Source organism: Macrobrachium nipponense, chromosome 32, assembly GCF_015104395.2.
Source record: "Macrobrachium nipponense isolate FS-2020 chromosome 32, ASM1510439v2, whole genome shotgun sequence".
Taxonomy (NCBI): Eukaryota; Metazoa; Arthropoda; class Malacostraca; order Decapoda; family Palaemonidae; genus Macrobrachium; species Macrobrachium nipponense.
In genome coordinates this window covers 43,973,962-43,999,436 of record NC_061094.1, presented here as the reverse complement: position 1 = coordinate 43,999,436, position 25,475 = coordinate 43,973,962, and the positions used below count along the sequence as shown (strand labels likewise).

The 25,475-nt window shown below is 37.8% G+C and overlaps 2 protein-coding genes across 3 annotated transcripts in view; one reads left to right on the top strand and one right to left on the bottom strand.

Annotated features, from left to right (window-relative positions):
• The window catches only part of LOC135207496 (ATP-binding cassette sub-family B member 6-like), a gene marked incomplete in the record, with an annotated part of 62,216 nt that extends 43,709 nt beyond the window's left edge, over nucleotides 1-18,507 (top strand). Inside the window, 7 exon segments of the mRNA XM_064239307.1 lie at nucleotides 8,143-8,274; nucleotides 8,957-9,135; nucleotides 10,517-10,631; nucleotides 10,871-11,011; nucleotides 11,257-11,378; nucleotides 11,592-11,731; nucleotides 14,785-18,507. Coding sequence (XP_064095377.1) covers nucleotides 8,143-8,274; nucleotides 8,957-9,135; nucleotides 10,517-10,631; nucleotides 10,871-11,011; nucleotides 11,257-11,378; nucleotides 11,592-11,731; nucleotides 14,785-14,852 — 897 coding nt within the window.
• A 1,132-nt stretch (nucleotides 18,508-19,639) lies between these two features.
• LOC135207497 (diacylglycerol O-acyltransferase 1-like) overlaps nucleotides 19,640-25,475 on the bottom strand; it is a 48,804-nt gene continuing 42,968 nt past the window's right edge. For both annotated transcript variants that reach the window (XM_064239310.1, XM_064239309.1), the window contains exons 8-13: nucleotides 25,021-25,168; nucleotides 24,463-24,571; nucleotides 23,283-23,327; nucleotides 22,318-22,496; nucleotides 22,037-22,187; nucleotides 19,640-21,100 (exon numbers count right to left, since the gene is read on the bottom strand). In XM_064239310.1, the coding sequence (XP_064095380.1) occupies nucleotides 20,936-21,100; nucleotides 22,037-22,187; nucleotides 22,318-22,496; nucleotides 23,283-23,327; nucleotides 24,463-24,571; nucleotides 25,021-25,168 (797 nt within the window). In that variant the 3' untranslated portion in view covers nucleotides 19,640-20,935. The remainder of the gene's footprint in view (nucleotides 21,101-22,036; nucleotides 22,188-22,317; nucleotides 22,497-23,282; nucleotides 23,328-24,462; nucleotides 24,572-25,020; nucleotides 25,169-25,475) is intronic.

Here is a 25,475-nt window from a genome sequence, read left to right as displayed (position 1 = left end):
GATCTCCAGACCTCCCGCGAGAAGGAAGGCTCCAGAGAGAAGAGGTAGGTCCGCCTTTCGTCCCTTTAAAAAGGGAAATGAAAACACATTTCCTCCACCAAGCACCAGTAGGTGCCAGGCTCCTGGGATTCGTGGAGCCTGGACACTGATAGACGCAGACGCGTCTTCACTAAATATCATAAGGAAGGGATATCGTATCCCTTTCCTGAATACTCCGCCCCTAACATCAATACCAAGGGAACTATCAGCCAAGTACAAGGATCCTGTGCTGAGAGATACTCTTCGATCGATGGTGGAACAAATGTGGGACAAGAGTGCAGTAGAACTAGTACTGGATCAAAACTCCCCGGGGGTTTTACAATCGCCTTTTTCTAGTGGCGAAAAGCCTCGGGGAGGCTGGAGACCAGTACTAGACGTCAGCGCTCTGAACAAATGTTTGTTCAGAAGGAGAAGTTCTCCATGGAGACTTCTGCTTCAGTCCTAGCGTCATTACGACAAGGAGATTGGATGGTGTCTCTAGATCTCCAAGACGCCTACTTTCACGTCCCGATCCACCCTTCCGTCGAAGAAGTACCTCCATTCATGACGGGGGGAAGGATCTTTCAGTTTCAGAGCCTTGTGTTTTCGGCCGTCCACAGCTCCTCAGGTCTCACAAGCCTGATAGGAATGTGGCGAGATTTCTTCATCTCAAAGGAGTGAATGTCTCGCTGTACCTAGACGACTGGCCTCATCAGGGCCAGATCGGAGAGACAGTGTTTGGAGGACCTAAAGTTAACTCTGGATTTGACCAAGGCGTTGGGATTGCTGGTGAACCTCGAGAAGTCTCAGCTGACCCCCAGACAAGACCTAGTCTATCTGGGGATTCGGATGGATTCTCGGGGTTTTCGAGTTTTTCCTTCGCAAGAGAGAACCGCAAAAGGTTTGAGGATAATCTCTCTCTTATTAGAAGCAGCAAACGTCAGCGAGGGAATGGTTGAGCCTTCTGGGGACGCTTTCCTCGCTGGAACAATTCTTCCTCTCGGAAGACTTCATATCCGTCCACTTCAATTCTTCCTCGAAGAAGTCTTGGAGCTGGAAAACGGACAACTGTCGGACGTTTTTTCCCATTCCAGTGGAGGTAAAGGCACACCTACAGTGGTGGTTGCTACCTCTGGAAGAGAACAAAGGAATCTCTCTAAGAACACAGAACCCAGACCTAGTGTTGTTCTCCGACGCGTCGGAGACGGGTTGGGGAGCGACATTAGGCTCGGAGGAAGTGTCAGGCACCTGGAACCAGCACAGGTGTCCTGGCACATAAATTGCAAGAGCTCTTCGCCGTACACCTGGCTTTGAAGAGCCTAGAACCTATGGTGAGAGACAAGATAGTGCAAGTAAACGTGGACAACACCACCGCACTTGCCTACATTCGGAAACAGGGAGGGACACACTCCTCGTTCCTTTACGAACTCACGAGGGACCTATTACTTTGGACGTCTCACAGGAACATCTCCCTGCTGACAAGGTTCGTACAGGGAGTAAGGAATGTGAGGGCGGACAGGCTCAGCAGGAGGAACCAGGTCCTTTCATACAGAACGAATGGACTCTGCACGAGGAAGTGTGTCTCGATCTCTGGTCTCTGTGGGGAAACTCCTCATGTGGATCTCTTCGCATACATTTCAAAAAAGGCTCCCAGTGTTTTGCTCGGTCGTGGAAGACCCAAGAGCAATTATGGTAGACGCCTTCCTGCTAAACTGGTCTCGAGTGGACGTTTACGCTTTTCCCCCATTCAAAATCCTGGGGTTAGTATTGAAAAAGTTTGTGGCGTCAAAAGAGACGAGGATGACTTTAATAGCCCCTTTTGGCCGGAAAACCCAGGAATGGTTCACGGAGGTGGTAGAGTGGATCGTAGACTTTCCAAGATCCCTACCAGAAAGGACGGATCTTCTCAAACAACCACACTTCAAGAGGTACCATCAAAACCTCCCCGCTCTCGCTCTGACTGCCTTTCGACTATCGAAAGACTTGTCAGAGCGAGAGGCTTTTCTCGCGAAGTGGCAAGCGCGATCGCGAGAGCTCGCAGAACCTCCACTACGAAAGTATACCAGTCGAAGTGGGAGGTCTTTAGAAGGTGGTGTAGAGCCAAGAAGTTGTCCTCCTCCCTCTACCTCTATAGCGGAAATTGCTGATTTCTTGCTATTCCTGAGAGTAAAATCTCATCTAGCCGTATCCACAATAAAGGGATACAGGAGTATGCTCTCGGCTGTATTCAGGAACAGAGGTTTAGATCTGGCAACAAAGATCTCCACGATCTCATTAGATCTTTTGAGACTTCAAAGTCTTCGGAACCAGTACCTCCGAACTGGAACTTGGACGTAGTCCTCAAATATCTGTCTTCGGATAGATTCGAGCCTCCGCATCGAGCATCATTTAGAGACATAACTAGAAAATGCCTATTTCTTTTATCGTTAGCGACGGCAAAAAGAATTAGTGAGTTACAAGCTCTGCAGGATAAAGTAGGATTCAAGGGAGACTCGGCGATTTGCTCGTTTAAGACTCTGTTTTTAGCGAAAAACGAGAATCCCACGAATCCCTGGCCTAGGTCATTCGAAGTCAAAGGATGTCTAGTCTCGTAGCAGAGAAGCAGAGAGGTCTCTATGCCCTGTTAGAGCTCTGAAGTTCTATCTTCAGAGGAAGCGTCAGTTGGGAGGCTCTAGACAAGGTCTTTGGTGCGCGGTAAAAGACCCCACAAGACTGATGTCAAAGAATGCTCTAGCGTTCTTTGTAAGAAACGTCATTACGGACGCTCATAAGGTCTGTCCTGACGAACAATTACAAACTACTGAGGGTAAAAGCTCATGAAGTAAGAGCGGTTGCGACGTCTCTCTCGTTTTATAAGAATATGTCGCTTAAAAACATTATAGATACGACATATTGGAGATGCAACTCAGTATTGCATCTCATTACTTGAAAGACGTGCGTGTGACGTATGAGAAGTGCTTTTCTCTAGGTCCTATCGTATCGGCAGATACGATTCTGGGTACGGGAGCCGACACCAATCCTTAAATGTATATACTGTTCTTCTGTTTGGATATGGTCGAGAATCTCTTCGAACAATGGAGGATTCAGGCTCGCACGGGCGGCCGTCTATGTTGTTCATAAGAGAATTCTCGTCATATCCAATTAGTTGAGTATAATTTTTTTGAAAAATTATGTATGTGTGCGTAGTGGTTTTTGAGTTACGGTTGTTGTGACGAGTTCGGGGATAACTCGTAACAATCCTTAGTTCTAACACATGGTTAGGATCAGGTGGTCGGGATTGGTTGTGTGCTCCTTCATAAGGTGTATTGTCATATAAGTGGATCAGCACCCATTGACAAAGTCCTTTTAGGCTCTGCTGAGTAAGTGGGTAAGACCCCATCGGCAGACCCACAAGAACTCGTTGGCCATAGATCACATATCTCGCTAAAGTTTTCTGAGGTGATGCAGACTACTGGGCAAACACCCACCAAGTCTACCACCTATCAGGTAGGAACCAAGGTTTATTTATACCTACAACATATGTTGTTTACCTGTCTATTCCATATAGTAGCTGTCTCTTACCCTCCACCGAAAGGGTGCCAATCAGCTATGTATATATCTGACAGGTAAGTTGATTGTATGAAAATGATATTGTTATGTTACAATAAAGTTTCATACATACTTACCTGGCAGATATATACAATTAAAGGCCCACCCAGCCTCCCCGCAGGAGACAGGTGGAAGAGAGAAAATATGATAGAAAACGGGGATGGTTCCTAGTCCTGCCACCCAGGGCAGGCGGTAGATCACCCTGACTACCTGTAGCGAGTGCCGCGGAAACAAATTTGAATTTCTGTCGGGGAAGACGGAGTCTTAGCTATGTATATATCTGCCAGGTAAGTATGTATGAAACTTTATTGTAACATAACAATATCATTTTAAGGACATTTAATCGTTACTCCCTGCAGCCTTCCAGGAGTTTCCGATTTATCTTTTACCGTTGTATGGTAGTGTTCTGACGACACAAACGCATCTATATATTTAGCGTTTTTTGTTTCGCTTAAATATACCAGCTTGAGAGTCTCTTTTTGCTCAAAAATAACGGACTATTTCTCGTAGAATAGGGTAGCTGGCAACCCAGACATAAAGTTAAGAGACGACGTTCGTAAGCTGCTGGCTACTGCTGTGTCTGACTGTCCAAGTTCCAACCGAGCCAGTAACAGATCGTGCGCTGTCATGCGCTGTAGGTTACGTCTCTCTCTCCTGCGGGATGACTGACTAACCGTATCTCTGTGCTGGCGGTTACGTCTCTCCTGCGGGATTGACTGACTAACTGTATCTCTGTCCTACAATCACGGACTTTAGCCTAAGATTGAGGGGATTTCTTACGTGAATGAATAAACGTTGCATTCGTTTTGCCTTACTATGTTCAACAGAGTTATCTCTTAATCCTTTCGGTGCTCGTTACCGCACGGCATAGAACTACGAGTCTACCGCAACATTGCATTTTTATATGCTCTCCTGCTTAGGCAAAGCGCAGCCTTATTAGGGAAGTAAGCATACTCGGGGAGGGAATGGATGAGCTTGCTGGGGACCATTTCCTTCCTGAAGAAGTTTGTTTCCCTTTCCCCGAATAGACTGCAATTCAGACCACAGTTTTTTCCTACCGGGAAACTGAAATATTATTCAAGATCTAGGAATTATTCTGAACATCTCTCAGTGCGTCATGATAGAAAGAAGGTGCCGGACATCTGGATAGGGTTTCAGATGTCCTGGATCTTAATCTGAAAGAAGTAAATGCAATTCGGTGGTCCCTCCAGTCCTCGAAACGAGTTTTTTTGGAACCAGTGGGTCCACATCAACTCTGATATTCCACAGCTCTATCATATCTTAAGAAGTATTTCTCTCGGTCCCTGCGCGAGTTTACGAGAAAGAGCCTATTATAACAACAGGCGTAGAATGTAACGATCCTCTAGAGGTTCGTTACAGGATTGCAAAAGTCCGTACGAACGTCTCCGATCGACGGCAGCAACTTTTGACTTCCGAGTGGAATATTTCTTTAGAAGTAAGTTGAGATTTGTGGAGACTTTAGGGACGCCCTTTCATTCTTCTCTTCGTATGTTGAGGACGAAGAGGCTTCTTCTTCTCTGCTCCCTTTTTCTCGATCCGGGATCGGTACCATTAAACGCCATCCTGTGATATTAAACGGGGATGGATGTTTAGTCTCTTTTTTCCCCTTTTTCAATCGCTTATGGAAATGTAATGAGGATTTGTGACGTCACAGGGAGCGACAATGACGCTGATCGCCCATGTTGGCCTTCAGGATCCTGGATTCACAGAGGTCACATCCTTCCTAGTTCACTTTCCAAGGACCTTTTCCGAGAGAGTCGGTCTACTCTAACTCGAAAGGTACCTATAACCTCTCCGCTCTGAGTCTGACAACGTTCAGACTATCGAGATGTTGACAGGAATAAGATTACCGTCTTCCATTTCCGTCTGAAAGAATGGGATAAGCTGGCAGTCACAAATATTAAAGAATACGCAAATATGTTGTTGACGGCTTTTGGGCTCAGAGATTTGCGTCTGTCAAACAACAAAGCCCTTCACGATCTTTGAGTTCTGTGGAATCTCGAAACTCGCTCACCATCTACTTTTTGTCTCACCTGTTTTCTCGGAGTCAGACACTCGTGCGAGATAGGCGACATATAGTAGCCCTGAGTTTCTTGTTGCCACGAAGTCGGTTGCGTTTATACACCCCCGATGATCGTGTAACATGAGACCAGGTTGGACTGTCAGGCATTCTTCCTTCGGGACTGAATCGCCTTTTTGCTCCTTGCTCCTTTCTCCTGGCACCAGAAGCTCGAGTCAGGAGTTGATTCGCTGACGACGTTGGGTTGCGTTGATACACCCCCCAAGGTTTGCTTAGATTGAATCGCCCAGGCAGTCCAGACACTCATCCTTCAGCGAAGAATAGTGCCTTATGGGCTTCAGGGTACAGCCTTGCTGTCTTGATTCGTCTGACTGGTCAACTGGTCAGTCACCTGACTTTAGTACAGACGGACTGACTGTGCATGTCCAGATCGAAGCTTTCAATATGGAACTTAGACGTAGTCTGAAGTTCTTGATGTCAAAACATTCGAACCTCTCCTACCTGTTAACTTCTTTGCATGTGATCAGGAAGGCCTTCTTCTAACCACCCTAGATACGACAAAGAGGGTTAGTGAGATTTTAAGCCATCGTCACAAGTTTTGGCTTTAGAGAACACAAGGCGGTGTGCTCTCTAAGCCTTTCGTTGTGGCCTAAGAATGGTAACCCGTTTTGTCCTTGGGCCAGGAGCTTGGAAGCAAGGATGGCACAAGTTAGTGGGCAGGAGCCAGAGAGAGTCCTGTACCCTGTCAGGTCTCTCAAGTTTTATCTACATAAAACTCAAGAAAGTCGAAGTCATTCGGGCAATCTGCAGTGTTCCGAAAAAGACAGACTTGCGCCCATATCGAAGAACAGCCTGGCTTTATGTTAAGGAGTTCTTTCAAAAATGCTCCTTCATTGTGTTTGCACAAAGATTTGAAATCTTTTTATCTCAATGCTCACGAGGTGAGGGCGCGGCCTCGGAAGCATTTCAACAGAGCATGGCACTCAGCAACATCCTGAGTACCATGTTTTAGCGAAGCAACTCTGTGTTCACTTCACACTCCCTGCGAGATGTGAAGATGGCATATGAGATCTGCTGCTCGCTAGGGCCATACGTGTCTGCAGACACAATCTTGGGGGCAAGAAGTACCACTCATCCTATCCTGTAGAAAATGGTTAGGAAGAGCTCTTAATTTAGTTGTTGAGTCGCCGACAACGGCGACTTCTTAACTCTTAAGCCTTAGTTAACACACCTTAACTTTGGCTAGGTTGGTCAGGTGGTGATATATATATATTTATTTTACTTCTTAGCCCTCATGGTATGGTCGATATGGTCTAGTCACATTGTGGTCACGCCCCCGTGACAGATCATCTGGAGTGCACCAGCTTATAGGTCTACCTCGCTGGCAACTCTAGTAAAGCAGAAGCAGACTTGGGTGACAGTAATCACGAAGTCGGCTATGCTAACAGGTGGAACCAAGATGTAAATCATCTGCATGCATTTGTTTCCCAAAATCCTTCTATTCTGTCCCTTCCCACCTCCAACGGTGGGATTCAGCTATATATATATCTGACAGGTAAGTTTCATGAACAAAATGATATTGTTATGATACAATAAAGTTTGTTCATACTTACCTGGCAGATATATATCAAGAAGTACCCACCCACCTCCCCTCAGGGGGCAGTGGAAATAAAAATTATGAATAGAAAATGGGAATGGTTCCTGATACCCGCCTCCCAGCGGCGGGAATGGGTACTAACCACCTGGCCGACCACTGCGTGTGTCGGAAGTTTTTTAAATTCTGTCGGACTTCAGAAAATACAGCTATATATATATCTGCCAGGTAAGTATGAACAAACTTTATTGTATCATAACAATATCATATTTCAAAGATCCATTGGTGGAGATTTACTGTGTTGTGGGAGCTTTACTTTTTTAAATTAAAGATCCTAAATATTTTGCGGTCCATTTCATCCTTTAAAGTTATTTTACTAAAGTAAGTATATTATAAGCAATGGAAAAATCCTTTGGCTTCTACCTTTTTTGCAGTGATAAGTTAGCACTAAACAATACTGTTTTAATATCTTTTGTATGATTCCCTCCAAGTCTTTATTGGACTGAACCATATATGCAAGAATTGTTGGAGTTATGAGCTCATGCAAGATTTGAAGACATTTTGCCAGTTTTGTAATATATGGAAGGTTTGGTTAGTGAGTTCCTTCCAGCCCCTCTAATTCCAGATTTCCTAAATTAAGTCTTTAGCTCTTAGAGATATGAATGGACTTTAACATTGGTAAAATGAGTGTTACCTCTAGTATTATTGGAGGGAATACATACATGAAAGCATGATTTAAGAAATTTAGTCTACTGAAAAATTACAATACTGTAATAACCATAACTTTTTCTTTTTGTATGTGTAAAATTAGAGGTTTTTGTAAAAAGCAAAAATGACTGCTGTGTATGTTTGAAAACATTGTTTATATACAGTTTGTTCATTCCAGTCATTTTTCCTGTAGGAGGATGCTCAGCTGCTATTAGTACCTCAAGGACGAATTGAGTTTAAGGATGTTTCTTTCCACTATTCTCCTGAGAGGCCAATTTTAAAGAATATTTCTTTTGTTGCTGAACCTGGCCAAACCATAGCTATCGTAAGTTTATTTGTGTTTTTATATGAAAGTATCTTCATTTTCTTAGATGTATATCCAGTTTTGATACTTTACCAGTAGATTTGTCTATGTTAAATATTCTAAGTTCATGTGTGTTTGTGGAAATAAACAACTAAGAGGATGTTACATTCACTTGTAGGAAAGTATGCATAGTGGAATCTCAAGCTAACTGTGCAGAATTTCCATAGCAAACCTCACACGCCTTTGTGGTTAGCATCTCAGAGGAGTTTTTACATTGTCCCCTTTATTGGTGTTCTTATTTCCTCTGACCTCTTAGAAATTCAGAGGGGAATGCTCTACAGAACACTCCATCTTTACTTCAAATGACAAGGTCATACAGACAGAGTTGCTGTCTAGTACTCATTTCCACCAGTGTTATTGATTCATGTCTTTAGGAAAGCCATCTTGAAATAAGAGCCTTGTTGCTTAAACTTTTATTACAATTTGGCTACTTTTGTTGTTATTAAAAGGTAGCTACAGGTGTCTTGTATTTGATGAGCACTATGTATTTTGAAGCCTTTATAAAACAAATGTTCTAACTAAAGTTTGAAATTGACTTTGGGTTATGTAATGGGTTTTATCATTTACATTATCAACTAGTTCATGTTTAGTAATCATAAATAAATGTAGTTTTTAATAAATTAAACTTTATTTTTCTCTGTAGGTTGGGCCAACAGGGAGTGGAAAAAGCACTATCATGAGGCTCATTTTCCGTTTCTATGATGTCATTAGTGGAGCAGTTTTTGTGGATAACCTGGACATCAGAGACTACAAGCAGAATTCTCTACGTCAAGCTATAGGTGTTGTTCCCCAAGATACAGTGCTTTTCAATGAAACTATTTTGTAAGCAGTTGTTATTCTAAGTGTGTTTCTTAACAAAATAGGCCTTAAAGAATTTTTTCTTATGGCATATGCAAATTCTGATAAAATTTAGTTTTCTCATTTTCTTCTGTTTAATACTATGACTAAATCTTCCTCGGAGTGTATGAATAGCACTTACCTTCCTTTCTGGATCATAGAGAATTAAAGTTGAGATGTTGAAAAATGTGATTAAATTCTTTTATATGAGGACCTGCAAAAGTTGGTAGAAAATTCTGGTAAAATTCATGTCCTACAATTCCTCTATTTCATTCTATGATTCAGTTATCCTTAGAATGCATAAATAATACATTTTCATTTGTGTGGAAATACAAACCTGAGCCTTTTATTTATAAGAGTACCTTTCATGGTTAGCTGGAATCAGTCATTGAAAACTTCGTAACAATGTAGTTAATTGTTGGAGAAGGGGGATGAGTGGGAGAGTATCCCTTACTCACCTACCATCACTACTCACTTTTCTTTTGGCTGCCATAGGGTTTAGATATGCTGCAGTAAACAGTTTTGACTTCAGTTGAGAACCAGGATGAGGAATCTGCTTGTGTGTTTGCTCTTTGCTTTTGTTGTCTTTCTAGTTTTTTTTATTTATTTATTTTTTTTGTCATATAGAGAAAAAACATGAGTGAGCAACATTGTTGTGACAGGCCTGGGTGTTCTGTGGGGCTGTTCATGTCTCTATTAAGAACTAACGTACCACCTTTTGTGCTTCATGTAAAGAGAAGTCCTGCACTAGGAGGACTTCTGGTAGGGAGTTAGTAGTTTGAGATTTGTCTCTGTGGATCAGGTTTGGCTACCTCCTCATTCTGCTGTGAGTTTTTAGGCTCACACCAGGGTGAGATGAGTGCTGAGGTCAATCTGCTCAACCTCAGTCGGATGATTTGGGAACGGTTTCTGCAAGAGGAGACGACCCTTTTCTTGCATCTCCAAGGAGTTACATAAGGGAAATAGTTGCTATCACTGGTAGATGAATGAAGAGGTATTCTTCAATTATCTTTCGTAACCTCCAGTCAGCTGCTGCTGAAGGATGCTCCTATGTAAAAGGTTCTGATTTGTATACCTATGAAAAATATAAATTGCTTTTAAAATTTGTTATTTTCTTATAATTATATGATGTCTGCAATCTAGATCCAACTTGTTCTGTCTTTCTTAATTTGGTCAGATATATGACATAGAAGCTGGACTCAGTTGTATTGATGATTCTAATATGTAATGTTTCTCTCTCTCTCTCTCTCTCTCTCTCTCTCTCTCTCTCTCTATTCTCTCTCTCTCTATCTCTCTCCTACCTTCTCTCTCTCATCTCTCAACATATACAAAAAAAAAAAGACTAATGTGTGGTTTTTGCTTTCAGTTACAATATTCACTATGGAAAGGTAACTGCACCTGATGCAGATGTGAAAGAGGCTGCTAAACATGCAGACATTCATGAGAAGATTTTAACATTTTCAGAACAATATGACACAAAGGTTAGTTGCATATTTTAATAATGCAGTTTTCAGAATGCAATTTTGTGGCCGTTGCCTGTACAGCAATCCATAATAATGTTAAAATGTGTTTTATTGCTAGTACTGTACTTATAAAATTTTCTACTCTGAGATTATTCCTATTATATGATTTGCCAGACAGTTGTATGTCTTGTTTGTCTGTCTGGACAAAAACATAATGAATAGTCAAGTCCATAGTAATAAAAAAATACTTATCATAGGTGGGAGAGAGAGGTCTTAAATTGAGTGGGGGTGAAAAGCAACGTGTGGCTATTGCCCGTACTATATTGAAGAACCCAGCCTTCATACTACTTGACGAAGCTACAAGTGCTCTTGATACACAGACTGAACGGAACATTCAGGTGAGTAGGTTATCAAGGTTAACACCACCAGTTATGAGGCTTTCAAGATCAGTCAAGTCAGACATAACTACAGTATTAGATGTGCTTTATGAAAGAAGATACATTATATTCTTGACTGTAATTTTTGGAAAATTGTAAAAGTTATTTTAATAAATACAGTAGTATGTTTATGAAAGAATCCTTTGTAAGATTATCTCTGCATTTGCAGTCCTTACTAAATTAATTTTTAATTTTTTCCTTAATAGGCTGCCTTACAGAAGGTTTGCAAAGAACGAACAACAGTTGTGGTGGCTCATCGACTTTCTACAGTCATAAATGCTGACGTTATTCTTGTACTAAAGGATGGAGATATTATTGAAAGGGGAAGGCAAGTACTACTGGAAAATATTTTTGTGCTTATTTTGTTAACAGAACTCAAGTTCTTTAATCTTTGTGTTTTTACCATAGCAACTAGTTAGCAACCAGGTTAATTAAGAATTCTTACTATTTGTGAAGAATCTGTGAATATATTGGTCATATTTACGGTGATGAAGGATTTGTTTTTTATGAGTATGCTGTAAATGTATATTTTTTTCTACAGACATGAAGAGTTACTTGGCATGGGTGGAGTCTATAGTAATATGTGGCAGCAACAATTAGAAGCTAATAATAATGCAGAGAGCAGTATGTCCACTGAGGAAGGTGCAACTGCTGTAGATGAGGCTAACTTGGAACCACCAAGTGAGGAACCATCTACTGACAAACAGGATGTTGTAAAATCATAATATCAGGGGAACATTATTTTTTAACAAATTGTATATAAGGTATATGCTTAAGCTGAGGTGAAGAACTTCCAGATAATGTGTATATATTATTATAGACAGTAGTAAATAAGTTTAGGTGAAGTAATGCCTTGGACTTTGGCCAAAAAACAGAAATAGTATATTGCTACTTGATAGTAAAAGGAACAGAGGAGGTTTTGTTAAATATTAAATTGCTTTTGACTGAATGATTCAGATTATTATAGTAATGACAGGATCTGCATTCTTATAAATTATTTTCATTGGTGTTCAGTTTGTTGAAAAACTGCTGCTGGCAGCAGAGGTTCTTTTGAGTTACAACATTTTTTTAGTATATTTTATGAAAAGCAAGAACAGTCTAGACAGAAAGCTTAAGTGCAAAATTGTAAATTGAAAACTAACAGAGGAGTAGCTTGCCATTAAAAGAGTTCTTCTGTGAGGAACCCCTATCACCAGTGATTGCTGATATTTTTGTGCCAGCATAATTTGAGAGGCTTTGACTTATCAATAAATGTTTTGAGTATGAGTTACTGACATATTTTGTTTGTGAAGTGTGGAGTCTTCATTTGGTAAAAATGAAGAAAAACTCCATCCATTTTAGAGACTCGCCTTAAATATCCATCACTGACGGTTTATGGTTTTATGAGAATGCTCAAACCCTTTCCAGAAAGACAACGTTTAATAATTTAAGATTCTGTGAACAACAACTCGGTGTGCATGGTGCAGGGGTAAAATGTACTCAAGAGGTAACATATCTCTGGAATGTAGAGGATGGTCTGGTGATTCTTGTACTAAATTTAAGGAATGCAGCACTTGAGCCAACCAAAAAAAGGAAGAGCTGCAGGTCTGCAGTATGCCACCTCTTCTGCTTCTAGTTTAGAGTTTATCTTTGCATCCTTAGGCTTTGGGTTCATGTGAGGTGGTACAAGGTGAAACTAAGAGAGACCTGTCAAGCATGTAGATGTACAGGGATGGCCAAGGCTAGTGAATAAGCTAGGGCCATCATGGTTGAAGATTGCAACAGGTCACATCACAGAAAGCAAGGCTTCCTTTGATTTGCAGGTAGTCTCTATGGAGCTAATAGGGGCCCGGAATGGTAGAAAAATTTTTTTTTTTTTAGTTTAAAAAATGTTTGTTTTCCTTTGTATGAATACAAAAAAATTTTGAAACTATTTTATTGTTTCTTGGATGATAATGCTATGTGCTCTTATGTCCACCTCTCGACTGATGTTATTGCTCGTACCATTAGGTTTGGGTAACTTATAAAGATCAGGTGGAGGATTCTCATCCTGAAGACCTGATCTGTCAGATGACCAACATTTCACTAGTTTTTAACAAACATTTTTACACTTGAGCTTCTGCTTAGACTTAATTAAAAAGTAATGTTTACTCATTTGATATATGCACATTAATTTTTTTTTCTTATGTTCTTTGAAATCAGGCCATAACACAGTGATATGTTGTATTGAGTGTTTTGCTCTACTATGGCTATAAATGCTTGTTGGAAGAAAGGGCATTAATGTTCGTTATACACCTCGATTCATGTCGTAAGTTTATCCAGAAAATATTCCATGATAGTTTCTAACAAAACTACTAATTTTTGTATCAAAGGACATTATGTGAGAAATGTAAGCCTGAGGAAGTTTATTTTTTAGTCTTTTTAGGGATTTCTTTTGCATGGTTTTTTTTCATATCTAAAGATAGATGAGATGGACCATTTTTAGCAGCATAGTGATAAGGAAGAATTGATGTAAGAACAGTACAGTACATATGTTATTAGTCGTAGAGTTCAGGAAATGCAGTCTAAAGAGTCAAATGCTTCATAATAATGTCTTTAGTGTGATTTATCTTTGAAGTATAATGTTACTGAAAATTTCATAACTGGAATGTTGATAAATCCAGATGGCTTTTGTAGCTATTCTTTGAATGTATTGAGAACAAAGTTTTTGCAACATTTGTTTTGTAAGGGTCATAGTATTATATTTTCTGTCTCAGCTTTTAGTATTTGTGTACTTGAGAGTGTAAGTATTGAAAAGCCCTAGTCATTTTAATATAATTGTTATGGTTTTTTTTGTGATATACTTGGTTATCAATGAGGAACCACTTTTTTTTTATACTTCATGAAAGGTGCTGTATGTGATATACACAATGTAGAACTTAACACAAAAGCTGTAGTTTAAGAAATGGCAAAAGATTAAACATTTAAAGATTTTAGGTTGGTCATCCATCAATAAGAGTTTTTAAACGCTACCCCTATAATGTGACTTATGACTTAAATCTGTATTGCTATACTCAAGATTTTCAGTTGCTACTCAATTTATTTTATTGCTTTTAGTGTTTTTTTCAGGTTTCTCATGCTTGGGTGATTTTGTCCCCCTTAGTGGTTGAAGGAGAATATTTTTTATAATAGACAACTGTTACAAATAAGGGTAAATGATGATTTACTAGGAACTGCAGTATGTTTTAATCTTTTTTAGCTGTTAGAATAACTGGAAACATTGCTATCTTTTTGTTTTTGGCAAGTTCTTTTTACTGAGCAAAAAAGTGCCAATAACAGTGATGAAAAAGGTAGACTTGATATGAAAACTTGCCAGGTTACATATAAAAAAGGGGTATTTTGTAATCTGTTTTTAATGCAACATTTTGGATACACACTAGTGTTAATTCATGTGCTTTAAATGTTGCACATTGTTGCTGACAAATTCCCATATACATGCAACTAACTCTATATTGTCTTATTTAATCAATTCTTGTCTTTTAGACTTTAAACATTGCTTTATGCCACTTGGCATGAGTTGTTTGAAGGTTACAAGAAATTAAGTAATTAGAAATTATGATTTTCTGGTAGATGATTTCATGATGAGAGCAGACAGTTCTTGAAAGAGTGAACTGTCAGATTGTTAGGCTATATAAAACCCACCATTCATTGCAAAAACTGTTGAAAATTAGCAGATGTGACACAGGGCTGATATTAATTTTTGTATAATTTTACAGAAGTTATTGTCCAAACTGGGGTCCGCATACCCCTGGGGCTACGCAACATAGATCATGAGGGTACGTGAACAAACAAGGAACACACACATACACACACACACAACAGAAACATCCCATCAGTGAACATCAGCCTCATATCTCACATTAAGTTGTGTAAGTAATTTTCAAGCATTTTTTTTATTAAATCATCATTTTTATTTGTTTAATAAATTTGAATTTATTGACCAACACTCCTATAATGCAGTCTTTTCATAATTAATATACTATTTGCATGATTATCCTAAATAAAACTGAGTTTGGTCAGCCATGGTGGGCGAGGGGGTGGGGGCTATGTAACAGTAGGAGAAGGTAATAAAAGGTACAATGGGCGAAAATGTTTGGACAACACTGGTCTCTATAATTTTAGAAGTATTATGACACGAGATGTACAAGTGGCGGATTTTGTCACTTTTATATTACAGAAGGAACCAAGGAGAGTTGAAACCATCTTAAAAGTAAACTACAGCCTAATGCAATTGAAATGGTTCCGTTAGATTGGTCTTCGTAGGCGACTCCAGATAGTTATCTTAAGCATTACAAGGTAATGTTCTTCACTGGTAATACATATTGCAGCCATACATTATTCAAGAATTTGCTGTCAAACTACTGAAGTGCATTTTAACCCTAGGAATGGTAATGAGATGGTTTGTTAATTTACAATTTATGTATATACCTAGTTAGCCCTTTCATGAAAATCCATTGTGAATTTAAGGTGGGTTGCATGTTTGCTCCCTGAAAATAGAGTCATTTACAGACATGGCAACATTTGCTTTTGCTGGTATGGAAGCTTTTATTCCAGATGAAGTTGGGGAGACAGTGTCAATTCATCAGTCCTAAATAGTATTTTTAGGACAACTGATGAGTTCTGAATAGTGTTTTGACGACAACTAAGATATCCTGTGATATAGGGAGCCAGCACTTATTTCATTTCCTATGATTGTGGTAAACAAGAAGGGCTCTTGTTGTTCATGATTTGACATTACCTATTTCAATGTAATATTCATTAGTTTACAAGAAAAGTTAATTTTCAGACAAGATGTTTTTAGTAAGGCATTAGCTTTTGTATTTTTGCAAAGTTTTATTGTCTGTATTCATCAAAAAGTCAATGACTATATTTTTTTGGCAGCAGAGCTGCTTGTATGTTGAAGCAGTACCACCACTCAACCAGTCTTGGGTATCTTTTTGAACCAGACATAATTTTCTTTGGTTATTAGCTCATATTTGCTGCTGTTGTAAGTAATTTTGCTGCATAATGTTGGATACTTATAAATTAAAGGGTGTGGCTACTCTTGCAGTGTTTGTGTTACTTGTATATATTGTATATTTTATTATCTGTGAAAATTAGTTTTGCCATCCTCATGAACTTCAATCATTTTTTTCTATATTTCCTGAGTTTTCTCATACAGAAGAAATTATCAATGCATGTAAAGCTTGGTTCAGCCAACAGCAATACCTCCAGTAAATTTATTCCTTCTGTTGTCAAGAACCTGCTCATTGGTTTTGTCTCTGACAGTGACAATGAGTAATCCATACGGGACACTTGCTGGAGTGCAAAAGATTGTCTACTGGTACCTGAATCAAGTATATTGTTGAACCTATGTCAGCAGAAAGACAGTGGCATCCAGGTCAATTTCTCTGGTCTCGGGGAATTCAGCAGTGCTTCTCTTGGTGCCTGAATTCCCATTCCATTGATTCCTGGCATTTAGAAAGTGTACGTTTTCATGCATTAGACCAGGTGGAATAAGACATATCTGACTATTTTAAGATAATTTAGCTTTCTGGTGAAATTTATGAAAGGTATGAAGACTTAAGGCAGAGACCACATCGTATGGCCACGAGTTCTCCATTAGGTTGTTGTCAGTGGTATGATCTTAACAGAAAAATGTAACAACTTTTCAAGGAACACAATAGTTTTAGTAGCTTCATCAGTGATGTAAGATAGAAAATACCCAAAGCTCATTAATAGTATAAAGTTTATCTAGTGTGGGTCACTAAAAAAATTTGGCCAGAGAGTCAGTTAGTAGTCCTTAGTCAGGATCCAGTTGAGGAGTTCCCTGCTCTCTATCCAGTCATAGCCCAGTCAAGAGTGATTATATTTAGGATCCAGACAGAATTGATGGCACTACCCAAGGAGTGATTGTACTCCATTCAGGAATCATTTAAGAAAAAATTCCACCAAAGGCTAGTCAAGACATCACCAACACCAGTCAGAGCCCATTAAGGAATGACTGGCCCCCATCTCTGACCTTGTCACAGATGACAATGGTAATGTCAAGGTACAGCTTAACCATTCAGGCCCAAACCAAAAAGGACCTATTTGAAGTCTACAGTTGTGGACCCTTCTGCAGTGAAATTGCATTCTGGCCATACAACAACAGCTATATAAGCTGCAGAGTCAGGGACCCAATTAGTCTGCAAATGGAGTACTATATTCCTCTGTCTCTTGAATCCTCCAAAGCCTTACATTTAAGGCAAGAGGTTATCTATAAGCGATGATCTTAGGAAAGGAATTGCTATATGAAGAGAACAGTGCCTTCATGAGTAATATCAAGTAACTTTGAAACATTAAAAAACTGGGAACCTTTTGCGAGAAAAAACTCGGTAACAGCTCACAAAGGACTAGGACTCGTTTCTGCAACACACACTATACATTTCCAAGGGCAGCGTCCTGCAGAGATCCAAAAAGGTCGAGGTAACCTACTTGGACCCAAGTCTTAGTACAGGTACTCTACTAGGCAGTCATGTTTAGCCTGCTGGAACACTTCCCAAGAGCTATTGTGATTCTGTGGCATCGGTAATTAACAGCTTTGGAGTTCCTTGGAACTTTCATAAGGTTGACTATCATATTTGGAGATTAACTTCCTTACTGGAATTCCTTTCACATCTAATCCATCCTATCTGCCTCCTTGACCTTAGGTGAGTCAAAATAGTTTTATATAGAATTTAATTTTTTTGTAAATTAACCCACCTACCAGGCTTCATTGTCCTCTGGCAATTTTATTTATGATTTGATAAGTGATTGCTTGGCCCAGAGTAGTGGTGAATGTATTAGAAAAATTAATATGTATATTGGAAGCATAACTTTATAATAATGCATGCACCATGAAGTTCTTTATTTTAGGTTTCCTCCTTGTAATGCCCATTTAAGAGTTTCTCACAGGTTATCTCTGTGAGTGTGTCAGATAAAGTTCCTTTACTGTGTAAGACCAGTGCTCAAAGTGTATCACAACATTTGTTAAGTTTGTCGGCTCTTTTTGTTATAAGGTTAGTGATATTTTTTTTCCTGGCTGTTTAAGTTAGTAATAATTTCAAAAATAACAATGTGTGTGAACATTGTTTCATTCACTCAATATTTTAACATCCATCAGGAGTGGTCAGCTTTTGTATGGGTTTGGTTCTTGTTGATCTCAGAATATGTAATCGCCTCGGTTTGCAAGTTATGTCAGTTTATATATATTGTGGGTTATAGTTGTATTTAATCTGAATCATTTAGTAGCAATGAAGAGTTTGGTGATCTTTTCTTCTTAATAACATATTACAGTACCTGTAATTTAATGTGATGCTCAGTAACAGAAGAAATGCATTGTGTTATAAAAGTGTACTGTAATTTAGGAAAATGCAATAGCCTGTAGAAATGGTATGTATATATAGTTTAAAATGTCTAAATAAAAAGTAATGGTTTTATGTAAACTTTTGTATTACCATCTAAAGGACATATCTCGTTGTATAAGAGGACTTAGTATGTACAGTAAGGCATTCATTTTCAAGATTAAAATGCAGTTGTTTTCAGACAAAATTTTCCGAAGGTAGAAGAGCTGCTGGTTAGTTATGTAATGCCAATATGGCTAGTGTTAACAACAAACCTCATGATTTATATTCTGCTTGTTAAGGTAAGAGTGTTCATGCCTCATGTGTAAGGATTGGTCTGAAGAGCAAGCGACCAAATATAACAAGACTAGTAACTGTTATGGGAAGAAGGCTTGTTTCAGATGTTCCTACTAAAGCTTCAAAATCATGTGATTCCCACGGCTCAAAATGTAAGACAACAGTCACTCCATTACTTCATTATTGACAGTTAACGAGCACTACTATGAAAAAGGCATAAACCCAAGGCATTTCAGTACATCTGACCAAAACCACTCATATCTCAAGAGCAGATACTCCTGCACCAAAAATCTTATTAAATCCAAGCCTGAGGATAAGAACCACTACATCAACAAGGATTCAAGGCACTTCAGATCCAAGGAACCAGATCATTCCAGTTCAACTAGGCTGCTCTACCTCCAAGTTTTTAAAGTTGCATAAGCGCTAGAACCCAAGCAGTTCTGACAGGAAGAAATAAATCAATTTCAGTAATTAGTCCTTCGAGCTGCTTAGTTCCAAGGATTCAAGTAACCCTAATAATAACCTGAGGTGTAATATTTTCAACTAATTTCAATTAATTTTCCTTTTTTGGGCACCAAGAAAATTAAAAAGCAGCTAAATCCTAGTTTGCTTGTGGTAAAAAAAAATATATATAAAAATAAGGGGCATGTGGACTCATCTTCAATAGCATAGATATATCACAAACATCAGTTAGTTTTCAATGCTGATGAATTGAAAACAACTGGTCAAAGAGGAGGACTATTTTACACACTACTAATGGACTTGAATTTGACAGTTTTATGAATACAGCACTTCTTAGCAAACTGTCCATTTCAAACATCAATTGTAGCTTCCTCAAACCAGCTGACTGTTCTTTCCCTACTTCTACTATGAAGTAGTAATAAATGTCAAACTTGTTACATAAAAATGATGTCAATTTAATCACAATCTGTTTGGAGATTTGAGCAATTTATTTCACACTTGGACCAATTACAAAAAAACCCATGCTGAATCACAAATTACAATTATAAATCCAATCAATGTGATTGAAGAGCAACAGCATTATGGCACTGACAGTTTCAAGTGGTAGATGAAATCACAAATTTTATAAAATATATGCAAGAAAACTGTTAAAAATATTTTATTGTTGTTAATATGATAAAATATGTTGGTCACGGTTTATTCAAATATGCATTTGCTACGCTGTACGCTACTTTAAATTATTTAAAGCAGGTCCTCAATATTTAGTTGTAATATTTACAAAAATATTCATTCACCAGATATCAGTAAAACACAACAATATACATTTGAGTATAAATTCTGTACAGTATTTTACAGGAAATTGTTTCAATAGTGTCTGTTTATAAGAGGAAAAGTGGGAGAGTGATCAGTTACCAGTAGTGTTTGAAAACAATTAAACTTCTTAATGATACAAATCCAAACATCTAGAATGTTCAAGTGGTGTGTTGAGAACCACCTGTTTTGTCCTACACCTAGGTTCCATTCCCTATGCATGAAAGTTTAGTGTTTTTTGATAGTGACAACTTCAGTGCCTGATAGAGTAGATAGTTTACTAATCCAGTAAATGTAACTTAACTCACTCTCTCTTTCTCTCTGTTTTTATGGTAAATACAGTAAAATCAAATTTTGGTATGCTTGAAAGAGACATAACTTCTGACTATATTCTGATAGCAGTCAATAATAACACAGCCATAAACCCAAAAATATCACAGAGTCAGAGACTAATGTTGGAATTAGGATTAATTTGATTTGTATTGTCTTGGCACTAATCAGCTATTTAATATTGCAACTGTACATTAATATTAAGATACAAAGTAAAGTGAAAGTTTATATTGACAATAATGCCCTATGTACACACACACACACTTATACAAGTGGCTTAGAAATACTGTAATTACAAGTATTGCATCCACTGAAAAATAGAACATTAAATGTATGTGCATTTATAAATGGTATGGTTACGTATGTAAATTATACTATATGTACTAATATAATATACATCATGCATCTGTATATATACATACATGTGATATATGTTTTTGGCATTCAGTATTCAAGTCATGGAATAAAGTGACTAGTTAGCAAGCAAATATTCTCTTGATACAAAAAAAATAGTACTACAGTAATTTAAATCTTGTTATCTGTTACCTTAAAATAAACACTTAAAATATGGCTACAGAATGGCCCATCTATGCTCCTAAAATTTGTTTTGATTTGAGACAACTTTCTAAATTCCTAGCATATTAGGATCAATAGTCTTAACAACATAGTCATGATAATACACCATGATTCCCATTGGTTGACCCAAGATGAGTGATGCCCATACAATTAAGTTACCCCAACGAGGTCCCAAGTGATTCGCAACTTTAGTCGAGATGTAAACTAAAGGTACCTGCAACAAGGAAAACAAAAGTAAAAGAAAAAAAAATAAAACAAAGCAAAAAACCTAAATTAAAGTTTAAAAAAAAATTAAACCACAAATTCTGAAAATAAAAGTGTTCAAGAAATATAATTATGAAAAATATTTTTTAACACAACCATCAATTGTATGGAGTCCATGTGTTTGAATGAGGAAAGACAGATTTGTTTTAATAATTTAGTTAAGTTTTCATCTATTTACTTTTAATTATTTTTTCTTTTTTAATAAGTGGTCCTTATTTCTATATTTCCCATAACTTAATTCTTTAATGAATACCATATTGTCCATATATTCTTTGGAAGATTGAATTTCAAGTCAATGACCCCTGTGGACTTGTTCCATGTGAATGGGGTTCATCTTCTGAATAATGATATTGTAGAAAAATGAAGAATGAAGAAGAAGAGCAAAAGGCAACTGTTTAAACATGCAATTAACATAGCAAGAATGTGAGGAGATGGAACATGGGCACTTTAATTGTGATTAATCAGTCTCAATGAAAGAGGTTTGTCGATTTCTTTTTTTTTTTTCGTTGCAACTCTATATCAGTCATAGAGCCCAGACAGCTGTTTCAGTAAGAGGTCGAGGAGTTGTAAGTCCTAGCCTTTGCAAGGGTTCAATTACGACAGCTCTAAAGATTCATCCCGTTCTCTTAACTAATTTTAATTTTGCCTTTTTGCCCCTTTCCTTTGTGGCATGATCAAAATGAGAGCACTGAATAAAAAATATAAACTTTGATTGAACAGAAATTGTTTCTATATAAGTACTGGAACTGAATAAAATCTGTAAAATTAGGATACAGTATAAGAAGAACGAACTAAAACCCCTCCTACATTCATAACTGAAAGCCTTGAGCTTCTTACTCATTATAATCATCCTTGCCAGTAATTCAAAGGAAATATTTTTGCTTACCTGTACCATCATCCCTAGGAAGACTCCTATTTTATACATATGAAGTGGAATAGACACCAAATACTCATGGAGAGCAGCTGACAGGATGAACACTACAAATGAAGCTGAGGATTTTTTGTATTTATTCTTTATCATGGGCACAAATACATGCCTGGAATGAAACGAAGTTCTTTTAATATGCATCATTTTTCCCCTCCATTTTTTAAAAACATTCAATATTTAGGGAAGAATGGGGAAATATTACAAATATTAGCAGAATGGTCAAAGGACTTTTCACCTACCTTACAGCCCATTTATGCACTGGTAAGTTCCATAATCTCCAAAATGTTCCGACATCCTTGGCATTCCACCAGTCTTGGTAAAAGTTTCTATCAGCAAATTTCAGTAGTTCTGCTAAGGTATTCAAAAATGAATGAAAGCATAGGTAGAACCATGAGAGCCACAAAATATGATTGGGGATCTGGAAGGGAATGAAAAAGAAAGACATTACTGAAAATACTATGACTGATTTGCCCTGTTGACACCATCGAGGAGTATATTTTACCTAGCTAGCAAATTATATTTTATCGAAACACACATGAGAACTAGCAATAAATAACCTCTCCCTTGCCAAGATATATGATAATATACTGTACCATACTAATTAACAGTAAGGGAGACGTATAGTACCCAGCCCCTTTTATCTTACTTATATACCATACAGTGCTGTCAAGATGGTGTAGCAGTACTCAAGAAAGGATTCATGTATAAATGAAAGAAGTCTTAGTTGAGTATCCCTCACCAGTGTCTCAACTTCTGTGGTGTCACAATCATCATTGCTACCTTGTGAAGTGGAAGTTTTCTTTTCCAGAGGCAAAAAAAAAAAAATGAGTAACCTAATGCCCTCATCCAGCCCAGACCTGGTATTAACAGCAGAAAGAATGAAAGAAATAAGTTGTTGCTTAACCACGAATAAAGAAACGGAAAAAAAAACGAGAGGATGAAAGATAAAGACTTGAAATCTTTGAGCAATAAGTCAAGTTAGCACCATCAATCATTTTCCGGGACTTCTTGCTGATAAGCTGGCCTTATGGCATCACGGGCTCTAGCTCATAGAGCAGCTCGTCGAAAAGTTAGACGCCAACAGCATCTGGTGTTCCCAGGCGGTCACCCATACAAGTACTGACCAAGACCCAACGTTGCTTAACTTCACTGATCGGACTGTGCATATGCACTTTTAACAGTTTATTCTAGTAATGATACTTACCGCTAATTTTAAAAGACGTTCAGTGCAGCGCATGTAGTCCATATCCTGCAATAATAATGGATTTATTACATTTTGGAAGAGCTTATATAAAATAGTAATAATACACTAGCTAGAAATTACTGTTCTTTTAATTAAACAAAGAATCCTTCGGGCCAGCCCTAGGAGAGCTGTTAATCAGCTCAGTGGTCTGGTAAAACTAAGATATACTTAACTTAACTTAATTAAACAAAGAAAATAAAGTCGCTGATAATCCCATTTTTCTTTCACGATTTTACACACCAGATCTACCTATTAGTTCTGGAAAACTTACTTTAATTTAATTTGTGAGCCTTTAATCTCATAGCACAGTCTTGGCAATTTATATATATTTGAACAGCAAGCAGTCACTTCTTCGTACTTCAATATATATTGCATTATGCATAATGACAAAACTACTACATTTACATTTAAAGCGATGAAAGTAGTACATAAACCACCACTCTTCTGAAAAGCCACGGAGTAAAATCCACAAAAGCAAGAGGTCCTTTGGTGATGTCGAAAAGCAAATCTAACTCCTGACAAAACAAAAGCAAGAAAATGCGGCAAATTTTTTTCTCTAGAGTACAGTTTAACATGTCTTAGAGGTTTATTGGGAACCCAAAGCTAGGCTAAGGTATCAGGTTGTGCAAATTTGGCAAGTTACTTTGGCCCAAGAACGACTTTCTGCGTTGTACCAAAATGGCATAATAAAGAGAAACGAGTGAACGCTGCTACTTTGAGGAAATAATGAAGGAAAGACCATTTATAAAAAGTCAGTTTTTTTTTTTTTTTCAAGAGACTTAAACGAGTGCGGCTGTGAAGTGAGAATGTATAAACATCATTAATAAGCACTCATCTAGCATAATCCAGCATTTCCATAAACCCGTAGACTGGCAATATGCTAAAACTGAAATAATAGTTATGGAATTAGCATTGACCCACGTAGGAACAGCAGTGGTGGTCAGGGAAATCAAGACCAACAGCTTGAGGGAAATAAAACGCAACTGCCTAAAAAAAAATGGACGAAAATTTTTTTCTTAAATTTCTTCTTTTGGGGAATTATCTTCCACTGGGAACCCTAATTTGTAAAACACAGTACTGGATGTCGTGTAAGTTATAGCATACAGGTTTATTTAAGTTTTTAAGACAGTATAACACTTACTGAAAATGCTTGAAAGGAGTTCTTGACGCTTGGAATAATCCATTGTTGGAACATGGCCATCAGAATATTGCTTATTATCATCACCTCAAGTATCCTACGCAACAAGAACCTGGTGACAGCAGGATAAAAATTAATGGTCTTGGAAGACTATCTGGTATAATTCTCAATACACAATTGCAAATACACAAATAACACCCTATAAGCTAACCCTTGTATACTGTACAATATAAAGCACACTGGGCAAACATAGTAATGATGCCTTCTTATAAAGCATTATCTCTGTAAGCCATATCGACTGCGATGAGCTAGCATAATTATAAAAATCAGGAAAATATCTTAAATTAATTTTATATAATATTCATAGCAGAAATGTGAATGATTTGAAACGAACAAGAGCTTTTGAACTGTATTGACAGTTCATTATTCTCGAATATCTTAAATCATAGAACCCATTTACAAATAGAAAATTTTTATAGGCTTATACAATGTTCTGTTAATAATGGCAGGACTAATTCACATGGCCTCAAAAACTTGTCTATTATTATCTTAGCAACTGACCTTTTTCGAATTCTCTGGCTCCTCGGGAAGTTGAGTTCATAGCAGAGCGTTGGCGCGATTAAGAAGTAGTAAAGATCATGAAGTGTCAAGTTATCCGGGTAATTCGTCAGGTGAGGTAAAACAACGCTGTCAGTTTCATCCTCTGCAGCTGCATTCAAAAGACATAAAAAAAAGTTGCTTTTGTATTGATGTACGACATGCAAAAGAGTGATTAACATTATAAAAAGATTGCATTACTACCGAGTTTAATTGTCAAATTCATCTTTACAAAGTTCGCTATAATATATCAAATAATATACAATACTGCGATGCTTCTTTATTGAGGAAACAACACCAAGGAGCGATGCTTTTCTTTGGCATTTTGAAAATAACTGTAATATAGGGTCGCCAATGAACACAGTTTTACTTCATGGGAAGCGGTTTTTTTAAACGAATTAAGGAAATACAATGTTCAT